At 44.5% G+C, this 19,986-nt stretch overlaps 1 protein-coding gene across 1 annotated transcript in view; it reads right to left on the reverse strand.

Moving 5' to 3' along the window:
- Positions 1-19,986, reverse strand: part of PPP1R14C (protein phosphatase 1 regulatory inhibitor subunit 14C) — a 144,289-nt gene that overhangs the window by 8,169 nt on the left and 116,134 nt on the right. The window contains exon 3 of the mRNA XM_073627786.1: positions 19,812-19,844. Coding sequence (XP_073483887.1) covers positions 19,812-19,844 — 33 coding nt within the window. The remainder of the gene's footprint in view (positions 1-19,811; positions 19,845-19,986) is intronic.

Here is a 19,986-nt window from a genome sequence, read left to right on the forward strand (position 1 = left end):
CCATGAAGCACTGAAATCCTGCAGCGCCCACAAGGTCCGCCTGCTCAAGAAAGCAGATGTACAGACCCGTCTGAAGTTTTCTAATGAACATCTCAATGATTCCGAGGAAAACTGGGTACAAGTGTTGTGGTCAGATGAGACCAAAATCAAGCTCTTTGGCATCAACTCAACTCGCCGTGTTTGGAGGAGGAATGCTGCCTATGACCCCAAGAACACCATTCCCACCATCAAACATGGAGGTTGAAACATTATGCGTTGGGGGTGTTAATCTGCTAAGGAGACAGGACAACTTCATTGCATCAAAAGGACGATCGATGGGGCCATGTACCGTCAATCCTTGGATGACAACCTCCTTCCCTCAGCCAGGGCAATGAAAATGGGTTGTGGATGGGTATTCCAGCATGATAATGACCCAAAATACATGGCCAAGGCAACAAAGGATTGGCTCAAAAAGAAGCACATTAAGGTCCTGAAGTGGTCTAGCCAGTCTCCAGACTGTAATCCCATAGAAAATATGTGGAGCGAGCTGAAGGTTCAAATTACCAAACGTCAGCCTCTAAACCTTATTGACTTGGAGAGGATCTGAAAAGAGGAAGGGGACAAAATCCCTCCTGAGATGTGTGCAAACCTGGTGACCAACTACAAGAAATGTCTTACCTCTGCGATTGCCAACAAGGGTTTTGCCACCAAGTACTAAGTCATGTTTTGCGAAGGGGTCAAATACTTATTTCCCTCATTATGGTGCAAATCAATTCATAACTTTTTTGAATTGCGTTTTTCTGGATATTTTTGTTGTCATTCTGTCTCTCACTGTTAAAATAAACCTACCATTAAAATTATAGACTGATTATTTCTTTGTTAGTGCGCAAAAGTACATAATTAGCAGGGGACCAAATACTTTTTTTCTCACTGTAAATGCTTGTAGCTCCCTCAAATGCTAGGGCCCATAGTCGGTAGGCAGGAGGCTAGCATTCAGTCCCCTCCAAAATGTGAGATTGTCACACCTGGTAATCCTGTAAATAATACACTTCCTGTCTTAGAGTGGCTATGCTCACCCCTCCACTGTATTTATGGAGGAAGCCATGGCTGTCACTTAACCTGGACAACAAATATATCTGCCTTTGTTCGTCTCCATTACATGAGGGATGGGGAGATTAGTAGTTTACAAAAGAAAGATAAGATTTTTGTTTGCTTTCATTTCAGCTAAAAGGTTGTTACTAGGACACCACATTTCTTGCAAGAGCTACAGGAATTTTCTGTACTGGATGAAAATGTTTTTAGCTTCAAAAATGAAAACTAATGCAGCCACCACATCTAGGGACCAGTGAGCTGCAATATATTATATTTTTATTCTTGGGTGTAATGTTATCCTATAAAGCAGTGGCCTGTTTATACGTGGGCCACCATTCAGAGGAAGGTAAGGACTGCACTATGTCATATAGCAGCATGTGTCTCTTCTCCCAGGAGCTGCAGATTGGGACAGAGTGGGAGACTTTTCATATTAACAAGCAGGTTAATCACCTGCTTGCTGACATAAGTTTTGGCAGCTCCCACCCGCTATCTCGATCTGCAGCTCCAACGGTCCCCTGTCCTGCTGATAGGATGACATCAGTGGCCGGGTGGGAGAATAGACACAGGCTGATAATTGCCTCCACCCTGTCAAAGGTAAGACTGCAAGGGAGGCAAAGATTGGAAGGGTAAATATGTGTCCAAAAACTTGTAGAGAAAAATGGGACTCTAATTGTGCCTCGGAGGAGTATAAACAGAATGAGATACAATATATTTATACAAAGAGTCCCATTTTTCTTTACAAGTTTTTGGACACATATTTACATATCTTTCTGGGATGGTGCCTCTGTAGGAGTATTAGTGTTCCATGCTCACCCCACCCCTATACAAAGATTGGAAGGGGCGCTGTTTGGTTAAAAAGGAATGGGGGGCCATGACTGCAAGGGGCTCTGTGATGGGGGAGGGGTAACAGGACTGCAAGGAGGACTGTGAAGGGGAGGGGCGAAGGACCATGACTGCAAGGGGCACTGTGATGGGGGGTGTGGACATGACTTCAAGGGGGACTATGATGGGGGAATCCATGACTGCAAGGGGCACTGTGATGGGGAGGGGGGCCATGACTGCAAGGGGCACTGTGATAGGCGGGGCTAACGACTGCAAGGGGCACTGTGATGGGGGGCCCCATGATTGCAAGGGGCACAGTGATGGGGGGGAAGCTATGACTGCAAGGAGCACTGTAATGGGGGGAAGCTGTGTTTGCTAGGGGCACTGTACTGTAATCATTTATATCACAGTGCCCCTTTACAGTGCAGTCCCACTGGTTTAAAGGGGGAATTGTGATGTAAAGGGGGACTGTGGACACCAAAATAAAGGGGAGTTGTGAGACTCCGTGAACCCCCCCCCCCCCCCCCCCCGTCCCTGGAAAAATTGGCTACAACAGAAGCAGTCCCTGGTGCCAAAAAGTTGGGGACCGCTGCTATAAAGTATATCTAAAGACAAAACCTCTATGTTTTTTGTGTCTCATAGGGTAGATTCCCCTGTATTCATTTCCTGTTGACACAGCAGGAACTGAGAGAAATCTCTCCAAAGTGTGGTAAAGTGTGCATTGCACATGGTTGAGGGCATTTGCAAAGTTTCTCCAATCACTTGTGTAGCACCCCCTCTACTTGAAGGTAGGTGCTAGAATAGGATTTTTCCCAGCTCAGGATATGTGTAGGTAAATTTAGGCAAGCTTATGTTGTGTGCTGGGCCTGTCTGTTTTGATTCTGGGATTGGGAGTGTACAGTGCAGTGGTGGGTGTGGTCACCTGTACTTTAACTCAGAGATGATTCACCCATTTTCAGAAAGATGTTTCTGAAATGGGGGGCTGGACCTGAAGTCTGAGTGGCAGGCAGCTCATGTGAGAAGCACAGACCAATTACATCTTGGTATTGGCAGGGGGCAGGCCTTCCATATAAGCTGGCATCACATGCCATCAGGAAGCAGTTCTGAGAGCAGGAAAAGATAGAATGGAGTGCTGAGGAGTTGTTCCAGGCATCCCCACGTGGGGGATGCGCCGAACGCGGAGGAGGACTGGAGGAGCCGTAGGAATCTTCACTAAGGAGCTGGTGTCAAGCTGCTGTGACCGGGGAACACAGGACTTGTGCACAGATGAAGGTTGGTGAAGAAGTAGCAGTAAAGAGTCAGGAGGAAAGCAGCAGAGCTAAAGTCAAGCTGCTGTGACCGGGGAACACAGGACTTGTACTTTGAAGGTCAGTACTGAAGAATTATAAGAGGATCTTTGAGAGTAGTGAGAAATGCTGTGGCCGGGGAACACAGTGTTTGCAATCTTGGACTGGCTGGTATCAGTGGTCCAGAATCCTAGAATAGGATTTTTCCCAGCTCAGGATAGGTGTAGGTAAATTTAGGCAAGCTTATGTTGTGTGCTGGGCCTGTCTGTTTTGATCCTGGGATTGGGAGTGTACAGTGCAGTGGTGGGTGTGGTCACCTGTACTTTCACACAGAGATGCCTCCCCTATTTTCAGAAAGATGTTTCTGGAATGGGGCTGGACCTGAAGTCTGAGTGGCAGGCAGCCCATGTGAGGAGCTCGTACGTGTATCTCTGGTCTGGTTAAGCGCATTGGTACCTTCCAAAAGACTGTGTGGCTATCTGATTCATTGAGCCATCGGGGAGAGGTTGTGTAGGCCTCTGGCTCATTGATTCCCTGAGGCAATACCATTATGGTCTGCAAGCTGGAAATATTCAGAGTGATTGTTTCTTGTCCCAATGGAAGTGAAGAAATAGTATTTCAGTAGTTTTGCAGTGAAGGATTTGTACAAGAAGAGAAGGAGCAACAGTCTGCAGAGAAGTTATCCAGGGGAAGGATACTGGAGGTGCAAGGTGTGCATCAATTTGCAAGGCCAAGGCCACTGGATATTGTCTTACAATGTGCTAAATGTTATGGGCATCTCATATCTTCCTTTATCCCATACAAGTTGTATCCTGCAATAAATGTAACAAAACTGTGCAAATGACTCTTCATTGTCTTAACTGATAGATGGGGGTCTGGCAGCAGGGTGATTGGCGGATTGCTAGTAACCAAGTGGTGAACATACCTCTACACTTGAATATGTTGGATAGTTTTCCTGTGGGTGCAAAGCAAACCATCATGACCGCAGCATGTAGACACCCTCGTTCGCTGCCACTGCAGCTCAAGGCGGGCAGACGGAGGGCACTAAAAAGTGCAACAAGTGTACCGATTTTAAGATTTTTTAATTTTTGTTATGATATTGGGATATTCCCTCAGCATCCATCATCTTTCAAATGAAGGCAGGAGACTAGTTACTCTGGGCAGCTGCTCTAGGTTTCAGATGCATGAACTCAGGACTATAGTAATTACAGCTTTTCTTTTGATATTGCTTTTAAAATCATTATGATTTTTAGGTGTGCCAACTTTATGAAGTTACTATCTAAAGCTGTTAGGAAGGCATTCTTTATATCTTTGATTCCTGTGTTGCAAGAAGGGTTTGGGTTTTATCACTTTTGATAACAAAGTGTTGCACTGTAAACTGAATTTTTCTAGTTCTTTTCCTTGAGCTCCTTCACATTCCACTATATAAATAGAACAGAGGTGATAAACACAAGTGGTTCTATGTATATTGTGTTTAACCACTTGTCTACCAAAGTATGTTTATAATCCTGGTAAACAAGAAGTAAAATTAAGCTGCTAAACAGTTTTTTTTTTGTGTGTGTTTAGTTGGCTTTGGTCTATCAGAACTCCCCCAGCAGTGGTTCCTGAGCCCAGTTCTACCTCCTCTGGGAATTCTGGGACCATGGGGTAAATGCTGTCAGGATGGCAAGAGGGAGTAGATCAAGAAAATGCATGCCCAGATCTGCGCTGCAATCAATGGGCCCGGAAGTGCTCAGCTCTGAGCATTTCCAGGTTCAGAGTTCTCAGAATCCCGGCTGAAATGTGGCCAATCAAGCAAAGTACTGCTAAAGCAGAAGGCACAGGAGACATTAGGGGTCTAATAGACCCTTGAGGTCTCCATAAAGAGAACCTTTCACCTGTCAATGCCAACACATAGGGGCCTTATTAGCCTCTGTGTGATAGCAATAAAGTTAAATGAAAAAAAAAAAGTGCTAAAAACTGTAAATCGCAAAAAGAAAAAAAATAAAGGAAAAGCAACCCTGTTGCCCTGAGCACGTAAACGATTATGCAACACATATTAGGTGTCCCTGCGAACATTGGAGTGAGAGCAATAATACTAGGGCCATCATTCACGGTTAACCCAAACTTGATGACTTTTGAAGGCTTTTAACTCTTTAACGTTTCTGTGTACACGATTTAAAAATAATTTTAGGCCTGAAGGTTACTTAAAACCCCCAAAGCAGTTTATATTTTCTGAAAGCAGACACCCTGGAGAATGAAATAGTGGTATTTCCAACTTTTTATGTCACACAAAAGCAAAATAATACTTTTTTGGGTAAAATATAAATTCCGGGGGCGTGGCTTAGCAATGGCCGAGTGAGGTCGCATCTGCAGAGAGCTCCTGACCACCCCGCTATATCCCGCTGAATTGACGGTGCTCCATGAGTGCTAGAGAGGCATGATAGCTAACAGACGTTACCGGACAAGATCGCCAGCTGGAGGTAACTGTCCCACTACCCCGAGCAGTAGCATTCAACAGTACTTCAGAGGCACACAGAGAGTCTCGCCGGGCGCCATCATAGCAGCCCCACGTGTACGCAGTCTAACGGGAGATAGTGCTCTGGCCTCATTGAGTTCCATCCTCCCGTCTGACGATACGGTCCTAGCATTAGAGACTCCCACTACAGTTCCCACAGATATGGCTGGCACCTCTCCCAGATCAAGTGACATGCCAGACAATATCCGATCTATCCTGCAATCCCTCCCGACCAAAGCAGACATAGAAGGCCTCATCCTTCGCATTGAGGAGGCGCACAGCAGGGATATTCAGGAAGTAAGGGCAGATCTGCACACCCTCACGGACAGGGTTGACTCCGGGGAAGCGACTATATCTTCCCTGACTCACAGGATTGAGGCATTGGAACGTTCTCAAGAATCCCAGGATGCCACTGCTGTCGACCTACAGCTTCATTTAGAAGATCTGGAAGACCGTAGCCGACGCAATAACCTTCGGCTACGGGGCATACCAGAGGCAACCGGCGCGGAGGATCTGCCAGCTACCGTGACAGCTATCTTTCAGGAAGTTATGGGCCCTTCGCCACCATCGGTAGAACTGGACCGCGTGCACAGAACCCTGGGACCTAAATCGCCTGACCCTGCCAGATCGAGAGACGTGCTGTGCAGGATACATCATTACAATCAAAAAGAGCTCATCTTGCGCAGGGCGTGGGAACATGGAGCTGTACAATTTGACGGCGCTACTATTAAAATACTCCCGGACCTCTCTAGAGCAACGTTGCAGAGACGGGGTATGTTGAGACCCCTTTTGGACCTGGCCAGAAGACAAGACTGCACTTATCGATGGGGATACCCCCTAGCGGTCAGTTTCCGCAAAACGAATGCCTCCTTCACGTTACGTGCACCCGCAGACTTACCAGCTCTCTTTGCCTTCCTGGGAGCAGAGCCCATACAAATACCGAACTGGCTAATCACCCTACCTCGTGCCTCAGGTCGCCCGGGAGTTGCTGCGCAACAATATTCTCAACTTCCACGCCGCCAACGGCCCAGAAGAAGAGCGCGATCTCCCTCCGTTGAGGGAGCCCGGGAGTCATGAATGCCTCGTCTGTGAGCTGCCCCACTGCAATCTCCACACGCATCTGCTCTTGTTAATATTGTTTGCTGGACTCTCTCACCCTTTATCCTAGACTGACTGGACACACATATTCGGCTATGGCCACTTCGGAGAAGATTGCGTCCCCCCTTAGGGACACACATATCCCACCTTCCACCGCTACGAACGTGTCCACTTTGCCAACCTGCGACCATCACGGTACCTCTAATGTGAGCAGTGATCGAGGTTGCGAGGACCTTAGCATATGTGGATTACACAGGAAACCAGGATGTTTGCACAAACAATTGTGTTGGAAACTTTAATGTCGTTGAAGTTTCAGATGTGCCCTGTACACTCTGTACCAGTGCTGGACAAAGGGTCTCATGACTTACTTCTATCTTTGGAAAATTGGGCCCAGCGGACATCCTATGGTATTGAAATGTCTCAGTATCTGTCATTGATGAAGCTTGCTGGGCCTGGGAATTATAGGGTTTAATTCTATGCATACCAAAGGAATCCCCCAGTACCTTGAGAAGTATTGTTAAAGGGTATCTCCAATATAGGTAACATGCATCATTCCACCTGGGAGGCCTTCCGCACCTCGCCCATATACTTGTTATATGCGCTCTGTCATGTCATTTTAGATGGGACTCAAAGCGCAATTGAGATGTATGTAAGTGAGTATGCGTGTCATTATTGGTGGCGGGGGATTTGAGGGTGGAACAGGGGTGCAGTTGGCTTTATGGGTTGTCTCCTCCCACTAGCACTGATAGTTACCCGGAATGGGGAGTGAGGAAACCCCTGGTTATGTGGGCCTAGTGCCATATGAAAGATACTTTCACAAGACAGAGAGATTCTACTTTTACGTCACCCAAGGAGGGGGGTAGGGGACTATGCATGGAATTGAACACATCTGGGTTTAAAATGTGTACGGTCTTGGAACCAACAGGTTACGTCCATCTCTTTTTACTGTCCCCACAGTTATAGGGCGGTTAATGCCCTCTCAACACTCCGATTGGGTCAATAGTGACCAACTAGCTGGCAGCTAGTAATTCCCAGCCTAGATTTAGCCCACATAGAGGGTGGTTTGAGTCCATGTTTTGGTTGATGTTATAAACTTTCTCTTATGTTTTGACTGTTCCTTTTTTCTTCCCCTTTTTTTTTTTAAGATGTGTAGGAGCACAGATTACTTATTTCTTACTAAGTCGGGCAAATTCCGGATTTATATTGCATTGATATAGCTTATTGTGTCTTATACTTCTTCTTTCAAAATAATCCAGTAAGCCTCCACTGGATCACCGTCATCATATATAATTTTCTTTTTGTGATCTCATATACTGCGGGTCAGGGGGAAGGTCAGTGAGCTCCTCACTGGTCATTCCTCTCCACATCCCCACTTAGGTCTGCGCTCGATAACCAGAGTGGTTCTGGTGAGCGTCTTAGTTGTTCACTTTAATAGTACTTGAATACAATACCCTTTTAGGGTGTCTCTATATTTAATACTTTCTGCTTTTTCTGTCTCCTTTTTCTTTTTCTGCTACCACCTTTCTCTCTTCAGTCTATCTCTACCTCTCAGTTTTCCTTCTCCTTCCACTCCCTATTCTTCCCCCTCCTCCCTTCCCTTCCCCCCCTTTTTTGGCGTGAGTTTGGGAGCATGGAGGCGGTTAACGTGCTCTCGCTTAATGCGAGAGGACTAAACATTCCAGAAAAAAGGCGCATGTTATTCCAGGACTTACACCGACTGAGGACTGATCTGGCGTTCATCCAGGAGACACACTTCAAGGGAGACAAGTTACCCTTATTGCAAAACAAATTTTTCCCGAAGGTGTATCACTCCACTAATGTAAGTGGCAAATCCCGGGGTGTGTCCATACTTATCTCTCGCTCCGTCCCGTGGACCTTTGGGGATATCAGGGCTGAGCCAGAGGGTCGCTTTCTGTTCCTCAGGGGGACAATCGGAGGAGTAGAAGTGACTCTTGTTAACTTATATGTCCCAAACAGCGGTCAAGATCATTTTATCTCCAAAATGATCGATACCCTGCTCGAATTCGCTAATGGTCAGATACTACTAGGTGGAGACTTCAATGTACCACTTATCCCCTCAGAAGACACATCATCGGGACACTCCTCAATCACCCCTAGTATTAGGAAACACATCGCGCGTTCACTACATAAAGCACAGTTAACTGATGCCTGGAGACTTACCCATCCTACTGAAAGGGACTACACCTTTTATTCAACACCACACAAACAATACTCAAGAATCGACTACTTCCTGGTCCCTCACTCCCAATTACATGCAATTAGAGAATCTTCCATTGGTTCTATCACATGGTCCCACCATGCCCCTGTCTTATTGACGTACGCCTTGACTGACATTTTCACCGCCAAAACCAGAACCTGGAGATTAAACGAGAGTCTTCTACAGGACAAGGAGATACTTCAGGACGTAGTTAGGGAGCTGGATTTCTATTTCCAAACCAATGATACTCCTGATAGCAACCCCGGCATCGTCTGGGAAGCTCACAAGGCTGTGATTCGAGGAGTGCTTATCAAGCACGGTTCACGTATAAAGAAACAACGTGCGGGACAGATGACATCACTCTTAAAACAGCTGAGCCTTGCCGAAGCCAGACATAAACATGCCCAGACCCAATCTCTAGAGACGGAAATTTTGACGCTCCGTAACAAAATTACCGAACTAATGCAATATAGAGCTAAGGCCGCGATTCAAATTTGTCGGCGGATTTCATATGAATCAGGAAATAAGTGTGGTAAACTTCTGGCCAGATCATTAAGAGATCAGGTATTGGCTAATTATATACCACACATCAGGAATTCCAACGGTCAGAAGTCCACACTCCCCCGCAACATTGTAGGAGACTTTAAGGAGTTCTATGCGTCTCTTTACAATCTGCAAAATCCAGCTCCCCAGAACTCTCGGATTGAAGACTATCTTAATAGTTCAGGTATGCCCAAAATTTCTGTGGAGATTGGGGAGTTACTTGACGAACCGATTTCCACAGAAGAGATACAATTAGCAGTGAGGACTTCTAAACTAGGGAAAGCCCCTGGACCGGACGGACTTACTGCACAATATTTTAAAACATTGCTCCCTTCTCTTGTGAAATTTATGCATAAATTCTTCAATTCTCTAGGCTCCGGTATAAACTTTCCCCGTGACTCTCTGTCGGCACACATCGCAGTGATCCCTAAGGACGGGAAAGACCCAACCCTGTGTGGAAGTTATAGACCAATTTCCCTCCTAAACACCGACCTTAAAATTTTCACAAAAATACTTTCTACTAGGATCCAACTTCACCTTCCTTCCTTAATCCACTTAGACCAAGTTGGTTTTGTCCCAACTAGGGAGGCTAGGGACAACACCATTAAAGGGGTTGTAAAGGTAAAAATTTTTTCACCTTAATGCATTATATGCATTAAGGTGAAAAAACTTTTGACAATACCGCCGCCCCCAGCCCCCCCGTTTTACTTACCTGACACCTCGAATCTCCGCTGCTCGTTCCCGTCATCTCTATTGCAGCTCAGCCTGGTCGCTGATTGGCTGCAGTGGATGGATTGAAAGCAGCGCAACCATTGGCTCGCGCTGCTGTCAATCACATTCGATGACGCGGCGCGCCGGGGGGCGGGGCCGAGTGATACAGTGAGCGGCTATAGCCGCCGGCTGTACCACGGGAGCGCGCATGCAAGAACTAACCACCATTCGAGGGAGCTCGCATTAAGGTGGATAGTTCTTGCGGGGAGGAGCTGAAACAGCCGCCGAGGGACCCCAGAAAAGCAGGTTCAGGGCCACTCTGTGCAGAACGAGCTGCACAGTGAAGGTAAGTATAACATGTTTGTTATTTTTAAACAATAAAAAAAAATGACCTTTACAACCCCTTTAAGGTCCTGAACCTCCTACACGTGGTCAACAAAGATAAAATCCCCTGTATTTTCCTAAGCACGGACGCGGAGAAGGCCTTTGACAGGGTGAATTGGCAATTTATGACAGCCGTTCTGGAATATGTGGGCCTGGGCAACAAAATGTTAGGTTGCATTAAGTCGCTGTATGGGGACCCTACGGCACGTGTCCGGGCCAATGGGATATTGTCGGATCCCTTTGAGATCAAGAACGGCACACGTCAGGGATGCCCCCTATCCCCGCTCCTTTTCGCCCTGTCATTGGAACCATTCCTACGTACTGTGAGAGCCAATCCAAACATCACTGGGGTGGTTGTGGGAGATTCACATCAGAAGATTGCCGCGTACGCGGATGACATGTTGTTCTTCCTCACCAACCCATTGGTCTCTCTTCCAAATCTCCTAAAAGAATTTAAAAAATATGGGGAGCTTTCAAACCTAAAGATTAACTTCAATAAGTCCGAGGCTATGAGTATAGGAATTCCCACACAACACCTCACAAGCCTCCAATCCAGTTTCAAATTTCGATGGACAACCTCGGCCTTGAAATACCTGGGTACAAATATCCCCTCCAAATTCTCACAGATTTTCCCTCTGAACTTCCCCCCTTTGCTGTCTAAAGTAAGAGCTCTTCTCACCAAATGGCAAACAGGTCTCCATTCGTGGCTCGGGAGATGCAATATTCTCAAGATGTGCATCTTACCTAAGTTCCTTTACCTTCTCCAAGCACTCCCGATCCAGATGGCATCTAGTTACTTTGATCAGGTCAGAGCAGTATTTTTTGACTTTATTTGGGCCCATAAAAGACCACGACTAAACAGACGACAGATCATGTTACCTAAGCAATATGGGGGACTGGCGGTACCAGACCTTCGTAAGTACCACCAAGCAACGCACCTAACAAGACACATTGACTGGAACCGACACCAATCCATGAAACTTTGGACTAGTCTAGAACAGGCCCAGTGTGAGATCCCACTAGACAGGGCTCCTTGGTGCCATACTTCACTACCAAGAGTCGTGAAAAATCACCCCGATAGGTACCACTACACAATTATGCTCGACACTCTTTACACGCGCTGACCTGGTGCCGCTTAAGTCCCCACTGCGCCCTGTACTGGGAAACCCAGAGTTTGTTCCGGGTCACACAGACCCGGTCTTCCGGGCAATGAGAACAGCCGGTTATTTCCAAACTTCCCATTTTATGGTTAATGGTAAATGGCCATCACTGACAGAGCTCATGGATACGAACGCCCCCTTTCGTCTAGATTTTTGGAGAGCACAACAGCTCTGCCACTTCCTTAAAACACTACCCCTACCAAACACCCCTGACCAGAATCTAACCACCCTAGAGACCTACTGCTCAGAAAAGGGTGCTATGCCTCACACGTTATCGGCTATCTATCATTTGCTGATCACTCCTTTAGATGGTCACCGTCTCAGCTGTCTAGATAAATGGGAAAGGGATCTCCAGTGTACCCTTACAACACGACAAAGACAGAACATCCTCCATTTTACTTTTAAATCTTCAATTTGCTCGAAGACACAAGAGACCAACTACAAAATAGTCACCAGATGGTACAATACCCCGGCAAAATTACAAAAGATATTCCCCGATGTCTCAGACCTGTGCTGGAGATGCCAGAGAGAGTGTGGAACAATTCTCCACATTTTCTGGTCATGTCCTCTGTTGGAGGAGTTCTGGAAAACCATCCAACAGACGTTGCAGAAATTTACTGAATACCTGGTTCAGGATGACCCAGCTCTCTTTCTGCTGCACGCGTCTGACAAGTCCCGGAAAGCATACAAATGATCATTAACACCCCATCTACTTGACGCAGCGAAGGCCTGCATCCCCTTGTACTGGAAATCCACACAATCTCCCCCTATAAGTTTATGGGTTAGGAAGGTAGAAGAAATCAAAAAAATGGAGGACTTAATCCTCTCGGCCCGCCACCAAAATGAACGCTTTACCAAAAAGTGGTCCATCTGGAATGTCTTCTTCTTCTCGGAGGAGGGCCAGACTCTCCTGGGGAAGGATGCTACTGACTAATGTTGGTCCATTGTTTTATATTGTATTACACTGGATAACGGTATAGGTGTACAGAAGTAGCTTGACTATGCCACATTACTCCTTGACTCACAAGGAGCGCGTGTGCGGCCTCGTTGTATCTTGTTCCCCCCCCTACCCCTCTTCCCTACCCCCTTCCCCACCCCTCTTTGCTCTGTTCCTTTCTTTCTTCCACTTTTCTTTCCTTTTCTTTTTTCCCTCCTGGCCTCTGTTTCTCTTAGGGCTGTTGTGGTCGCTCGGGGCAATTGTTGGTGCCCCGTGACCCAAATGGTCTTACTCTTTCACTAAACCTGAAAATAGGAGCAGGACTCACGGAACCTCTCGTCAACTCAAGTGCGGCCTAGGATTAGGTTGCTCTTTTGTACCATCTGGGTCTATGGCCGGAAACGGTCTTAACGTTTAAGATCAATCTTACTGTTGTTAATTTCCTTTTTTTTTAGTCAGGTCATGATATTGGTCTATGTTCATCCTAATGTAGGATATCTGGTTCATGTATGATTCCGAGATGTTGTATTTCGCGTGTCTTGTATCCATTCTTTAAATAAAAAATTTGAAAAAAAAATATATAAATTCCAGGTTGTTCTGAATAAAAGGATACAAAATGTGTCAAGCAAACAATCCGCAACAATCTTTGATACCCTAAATTTTCCATAGGGGACTTCTAAAAACCCTTAAAGTGTGGGGTTCACATATGTGCAGCCGCGGTTCCCAGCATGGGGTCCGGTGCATTCCCGTTCACTGGTTCGGGTGCGACTCAGGTCCAAATATTTGTCTGAATTCGCACCTGAACTGGACCCAAAGACGCACAAGCTCCCTTTGGAATGTGGACCGCGGCCACCCCGGACCTGTGTGAACTGGCTCCACTGAGAGCCGGTCACATTCGCATGTCATGCGACTTGGATGCGGTAGATCCACATCCAATTCGCACATATGTGAACCTGGCCTCAAGGTCATCAGTCTAGCGTTAACGATGAATAATGGCCCTACAATTATTGCTTTCACTCTGGCATGCACAGCAATATTTTTGTCTGGCGGGAGGGATGGCAGTTTAAGTGCATGGGTGCAATTTTTTTTACTTTTTTCCAATAAAGTTTATTTTTCATCACATAAAGAACAAAAAGTCCCCTTTTGATGCTTTTTTTGGTGACAGCTTCTCTTTAGTGTACATTGTAGCTAATGGAGTGCAGGGGGAAAGGAAGGGTGGAGAAGACTATTGCTGGGATGTGTGTAAACGATCGAACGGCTGTATAGCTGCCTGATTGCATCCATCTGACAACCTACAGTTGGGAGTGTGTCTAAAACTCCCCACTGCTGCCGATATATGGCATATGTCAATGGCAATGACAAGGATTAAAGCATCTACTGTTTTTTTTGTTTTTTTTGCTGTTTTGCGGGTGCACACAATTTTAGGGCTTGATTATTATTTACTCAATGCAACCGCATCTTCTACAATTTGGCAACAATTGGTTATATATATTCTGCCTGTGTGCAATAAAATTAATTTTAGTATTTTTTCTACTGAAAATATAGATTTGATAAACAGTTGTTCAACCATCGTGTGACATAAATTTGCAAATGCCACCATTTTATTTTACAGGGTCTCTGCTTTCAGAAAACATTGTTTGGGGGATTTTGATCATTTTCTAACAAAAAAAAATGCAGATGGAAAAATTCTTTAAATTTACTCTAGTAAAGTGGATGTAAACCCAATTTGTGAAATGGGCACATATATCTGCAGTGTTTTCTTATCTCTCTTCAAAGCACTGTGCCAGGGGCTTTCTCCTGCTCTGTTCTTCTGTTATCAGCATGAGAACTTCTGACAAGTTCTCCAACACATGATAAAAACAGCCTGAATTTTGTGTCAGATTTTTCACTCCCTTTACATGTATATCTGCTGTCTTCAGCTGTCCTGTGAGTAAACCAGCTCTGAAAGTCTCTGCCTATCTTGAGAGGTGTGTGTGCTTTTCCTCCAATCAGCTGTCTCCCGGTGTAATCCAAAACTGCACTGATACTGCTGAATGAGGCAGTGAAAAATCTAACACCATGTGCACTTTCTAAACAGTATATAAAGCTGAAGGCAGCATATATACATGTAAAACTTATGTAGGGATATGATTTGTCTCATCTCTGTGTATCATCTGAGGCTGTTTACTTCACTGGGTATATGTGAGGGTTTACATCCACTTTAATAACCCATGCTCTGTACGCGACGTAACCAAAAGTTGAAGTTATTTTCTATAATGTGTTTGGGCTAGAGTAACAAACTGCATAATGTTCTGTAAACCAATGTGGTCTGTATATCACACACTGGCAATAAAAAATAATATCAATTGGTTGCTCAACTTAATCTGAGGATCATTTTATGGACTTTTATTGACAGGAGCTATAATTACTCCTCCAGTATAGCATTTCTTATATTAAGTTATAGCTCCGGTATTTTTGCAGCATAGGGTTTAAATATCAGCAGTCACAAACAACAGTTGTTAATACTTAATAAAACTTTATTTTTTGAATTAGGAACAAATATCAAACAATTTTATTCAACTGAAAGGAAGTGTTAGGATACAATTATGAAAGCTGTCACTGTTGGCTCTGTTTTTAAAGATGCAGGCTCCAAGACAGTCATGCTACTTCTGGATTTGCTGCTTAAAGAGTCACTAATCATAAATAATGTAGCCAGTGAAACTAAAGCCTGGTACACATGATGAAATTATCGGACGAATGATCGTCCATTTTAAATTTTTGCATGCTAGTCTCATATTAAAAACAAATAGGTTGAGTTATGAAAATTCTCGTAAGACAAAGTAAGAGTAATGCCCCGTACACACGATGGGATTTTCCGACAACAAAACTGTGGATTTTTTTCCGAAGGATGTTGGCTCAAACTTGTCTTGCATACACACGGTCACACAAATGCTGGACAAAAATTCCGAACGCGAGAATATGGTGACGTACAACACATATGACGAGCCGAGAAAAAAAAGTTCAATAGCCAGTGCGGCTCCTTCTGCTGGATTCAGAGCATGTGTGAACTTTGGTGCGACGGACTTGTGTACACACGATCGAACTTTCCGACAACAAGTTTTGTTGTCAGAAAATTTGAGAACCTGCTCTCAAACATTTGTGTGCAGAAATTCCGACAGCAAATGTCCGATGGAGCCTACACACGGTTGGACTTTCCGACAACAAGCTCACATCAAACATTTCCCGTCGGAAAATCCGACCATGTGTACGCGGCTTAAGAATACAACTTCCAGTGATGATGTAATGTAATATATTGCATTGTATTCTTTCATTTCTGAGCATGTGCAGTGCTAGTCACTCAATTTTTTTTATGGATGAATACTGTACTGTTTAAACAAAAACCTTGTTATCTTGTAAGATAATCTGTTATCTTATGAGAAAAATGTTCTTGTTTACTGCTTCGGATAATTTAGCATGAATTTTCACGATCAGCTCTCGAAAGCTGTGTACTAACGATCACATTTTTGGAGTGATTGCTCCAAAAACGTTTTTTTTTTTTTTATCCAATTTTCTCATCGTGCGTACCATTCTTTAAACTGCATCAGCATACTTTGTACAGGTCAGTCATTCACCAGATAGTGAAAGAAGGATAAGGATGACAGCATCAGAATATACACATTTAAAGCAAACCAGCAGTGTAAAGCTCCCATATATCTATCCTGACAGATTTCCACAGTCTCATTGGGCACCTTCTAGTGGCAGAAACTCAGTGCTCCTTGTGGCTGCCTAACTGCTTCCTGTAAGCTGGCAATACATGTTCAGCAGGCACCAGCCAAATTTCGATCCATGTGTGCCCACTGTGGTTAAACAGATGTCGATCTTCAGATCGACATCTGTTCAACTGCCCTGCTGGTATCTTTTTGCTTGATCAGCACTGCAGCCAATTGGCTGTAGCACTGATCTGTGTATTCTGACAGAGTGGGAGTCTCACTGCTGTCAGAATACAATGACACAATAGGGAGGATTCCCCTATCCACATTGAATGTGCGGATGGGGAAATCGGGACAGTTTATTTCGTTCAACCAGCTGACTGAATGAAAAAAATGTGACCCACATATGGCCAGCTTAAGGAATCAGGGCAGGATACAGAACACACATCACCCTACTTTTTTCTGGTCTCCGTACAGACAGGCATAGCTTTGGGTAGGGTGGCTGTGTACTCCTGTTAAACAGCGTTCCTTGAATAGCAGGGATGTACCGATACAAGTACTCATACTCGTGAAAATGCTCCCGATACCGATACTTTGTGGTGCAATTTGCATCCATGCAAAATTAATGGGCACAAATTGCTCGGCAAAGTTGAACATGCGATTTGAACAGGAATGTAGTGTCCCCCACTGCTAGTGTGTGTGTGTGTGAATCCAGTAAAGAAAGTGAAGGGCCATTTAGTGCAGCAATGGGTAGTTTTTTAAAATGTTGTAACAACTCACAAAGTAAATATCTAGTCAAATCCATAACTTCAGTGTCCCCATTCTGCCGATGATAGCAAACCATGGCCTTTGGAGGTGCTCACAGGGCTGGAGGAGATGCCTGGCGGTCCGCCCTTAAGCTGACATCACTTCCGCCCTACACCCACAGGAGTCCCGGAACTTCAAATCGCAGATCACTACAGATCTCTACAGTGCAATTTGCACCTATTCATTTTGTATGGACGCAAATCACACCACAAAGTATCAGTACTCGGTATCGGCGAGTACTTGACCGAAAGTATCAGTACTCATACTCTCCGATAAAAAAAAAAAAAAAAAAACGGTATTGATGCATCCCTATTGAATATGGTCAGCCCTTAAAAGAGACGCTCAACAGATAAAAAAAAAAAAATAATATGTTAATGTCCTCTTTTTTACCCTTATTGCAAATCGTTAATAACCCACTGTCTCCCCCAGGTATAGAACAGTCAAGGTCTTTTGTCTAAAGGATTACCCATGGCTTCACTCACATACACCAGTTTCTGACCCCATGCAATTTCCCACCTATGCAACATCAGAAAGTGCCCAACGCAGAATATTTCCACTATCCTCAACTCCAACATTGGATCACATCCCGTAAAAAGTTCCCATATACAAATATTAGCCTTCGTACATGTACATTTGCATGACTCTTATGTACCCTAAGCTAAATGCACTCAGCTATTTCGTTTGTTCAGAAATGGAAGCAGGATCTCACTGAACCTTTGAAACTGGAGGACTGTGGTAAAATCTGGTCAGTACATAAACCCCAGAAGAAGGCCCAAAATGTTTTTTGGGTATCAGGTAACTTCTGCTAACCTATAGTATATTAGAGGTCATTAGGAAAATGCCCCATAGAGTGTTAAGTCAGTGGGAAGAATTCCCCCTTACCACCAGTGGTGGTTGGAATGCCACCTTTACAGATAGCTAAACAAATTACCGTATATACTTGAGTATAAGCCAAGTTTTTCAGCACATTTTTTGTGTGCTGAAAATGCCCCCCTCGGCTTATACTCGAATCAAGCACTTTTCTGCAACAGAAAATGGCAATTTCCAAACAGACTTTGGGGCCCCGTACCTTGGGGCCACTTGGTGCTAGGAACCCCAAATTTGGTGTGCAAACCCAGTAGAATTAGCACTACAACATATCCAAAACTGGTTCTTAGCACTAAGTGGCCCCGAGATACGGGGCCCCAAAGTCAGTTCGGAAAATGTCAGTTTCTGCTGCAGAAAAGTGCTTGAAATTTTCAGAACCGAATTTGGGGCCCCGTATCTTGGGGCCTCTTGGTGCTAGGAACCCCAGCTTTGGATATGTTATAGTGCTAGTTCCACTGGGTTTGCACACCAAATTTGGGGTTCCGAGATACGGGGCCTCAAAGTCGGTCAACTGTGTCCATCTGCAGCAATGTCATTTCGGGACCCTTTGGGTCCAGAGACCCCACATTTTGGCTGCAGCTAGGGGGCATCTAGGAACCCTTAACTACAGAGTTTGAAGTTTGGGGGACCTATGGCTGCAAATGGGCACAATGAGGTATGCAAATGGGCACAGTAAGGGTACATGGGCATTGTTGACCCTATTTTCCACTTACAGTAGCTGCGCATTTCTCACCCTAGGCTTATACTCGAGTCAATAAGTTTTCCCAGTTTTTTGTGGTAAAATTAGGTGCCTCGGCATATATTCGGTCGGCTTATACTCAAGTATATACGGTATTGGTATTGTGGCACTGGCTCTGCCAAGTGGCAAAAGACCTGGAACCATGAAGGAACTTCAGATGGAAAGTTGATTAGCCACAGCTCAAGAAACCTCTAGCAACTTCTGGAGGAAACCTGGTGTTCTATGTGACTATGGTTGAGAAAGGCTGACATAGATGTTGACAGAGATAAAAAAAAAATTGTATAGTCAGGTTATAAAGTTTATTACCAGCTTTAAGAAGACCCTAAAAACATTAGTGAAACTCCAGACACCAAACATTTTGTTAAGTAAACCATTTGTAATAAAAATATGCAATATGCAAAACACCAGTCTATTTAAGGATGGTGCATTTCACTCTGCACTCACTGTGTACCCCCATGGAAAGAAAAATCAGTATTACACGTCCAAATGACACAATTGCCAGTAGTCAGCATGTTAGGCATCACTGGTTTAGGCTGTCAGAAATACACTATTATAGCAGTAAATCACTGCTGTAGCAAAAGAATAAAGTAGAAATCTATTCAATTCAAACACAGTAGGTGAGAAAAAAGTGATGGGGCTACACGTACATGTGACTTAATTTCTTTCCCTGTGCCCTTGACTTGGTTATATAAAGGTCCTGTACTGACTGCCTTTCTACCTGCTGTCACTCCTGCATCCTGAATGTGAAAAGAACCCTCCTAAAATGTTAGAAAAATCTTTCTAAACAGATGAATGGGCAGCAAAGGATTTAAAAGGTTAAAGTGCCCTGCATAGTACTTTAGACAAATATCCTCTTCCACATCCCCCAGAACTCTAAAGCAGTGGGCACTTCAAAGACTAAACCACGTGTATATTGTAATTGATGTGAATGATGCGTGGTACTATTATTTACAGTTGAAATGTCTGAGAAAAAGACACTTACCTCTGTTGGTTTGTAGCATCCTACTAATGATTCCTAAAAGTAATACAATAAATACTTTTAATACTAGTATATAATAAAACATAATAACAGTTCACATACATACTGTATTCTTAAAAATAACAATCAGCAAATACTGTATGTCTACATCCTGTGAAAAAATAAACGTTACCAGTGT

This window comes from Aquarana catesbeiana, linkage group LG04 (assembly GCF_042186555.1).
Source record: "Aquarana catesbeiana isolate 2022-GZ linkage group LG04, ASM4218655v1, whole genome shotgun sequence".
Lineage (NCBI taxonomy): Eukaryota > Metazoa > Chordata > Amphibia > Anura > Ranidae > Aquarana > Aquarana catesbeiana.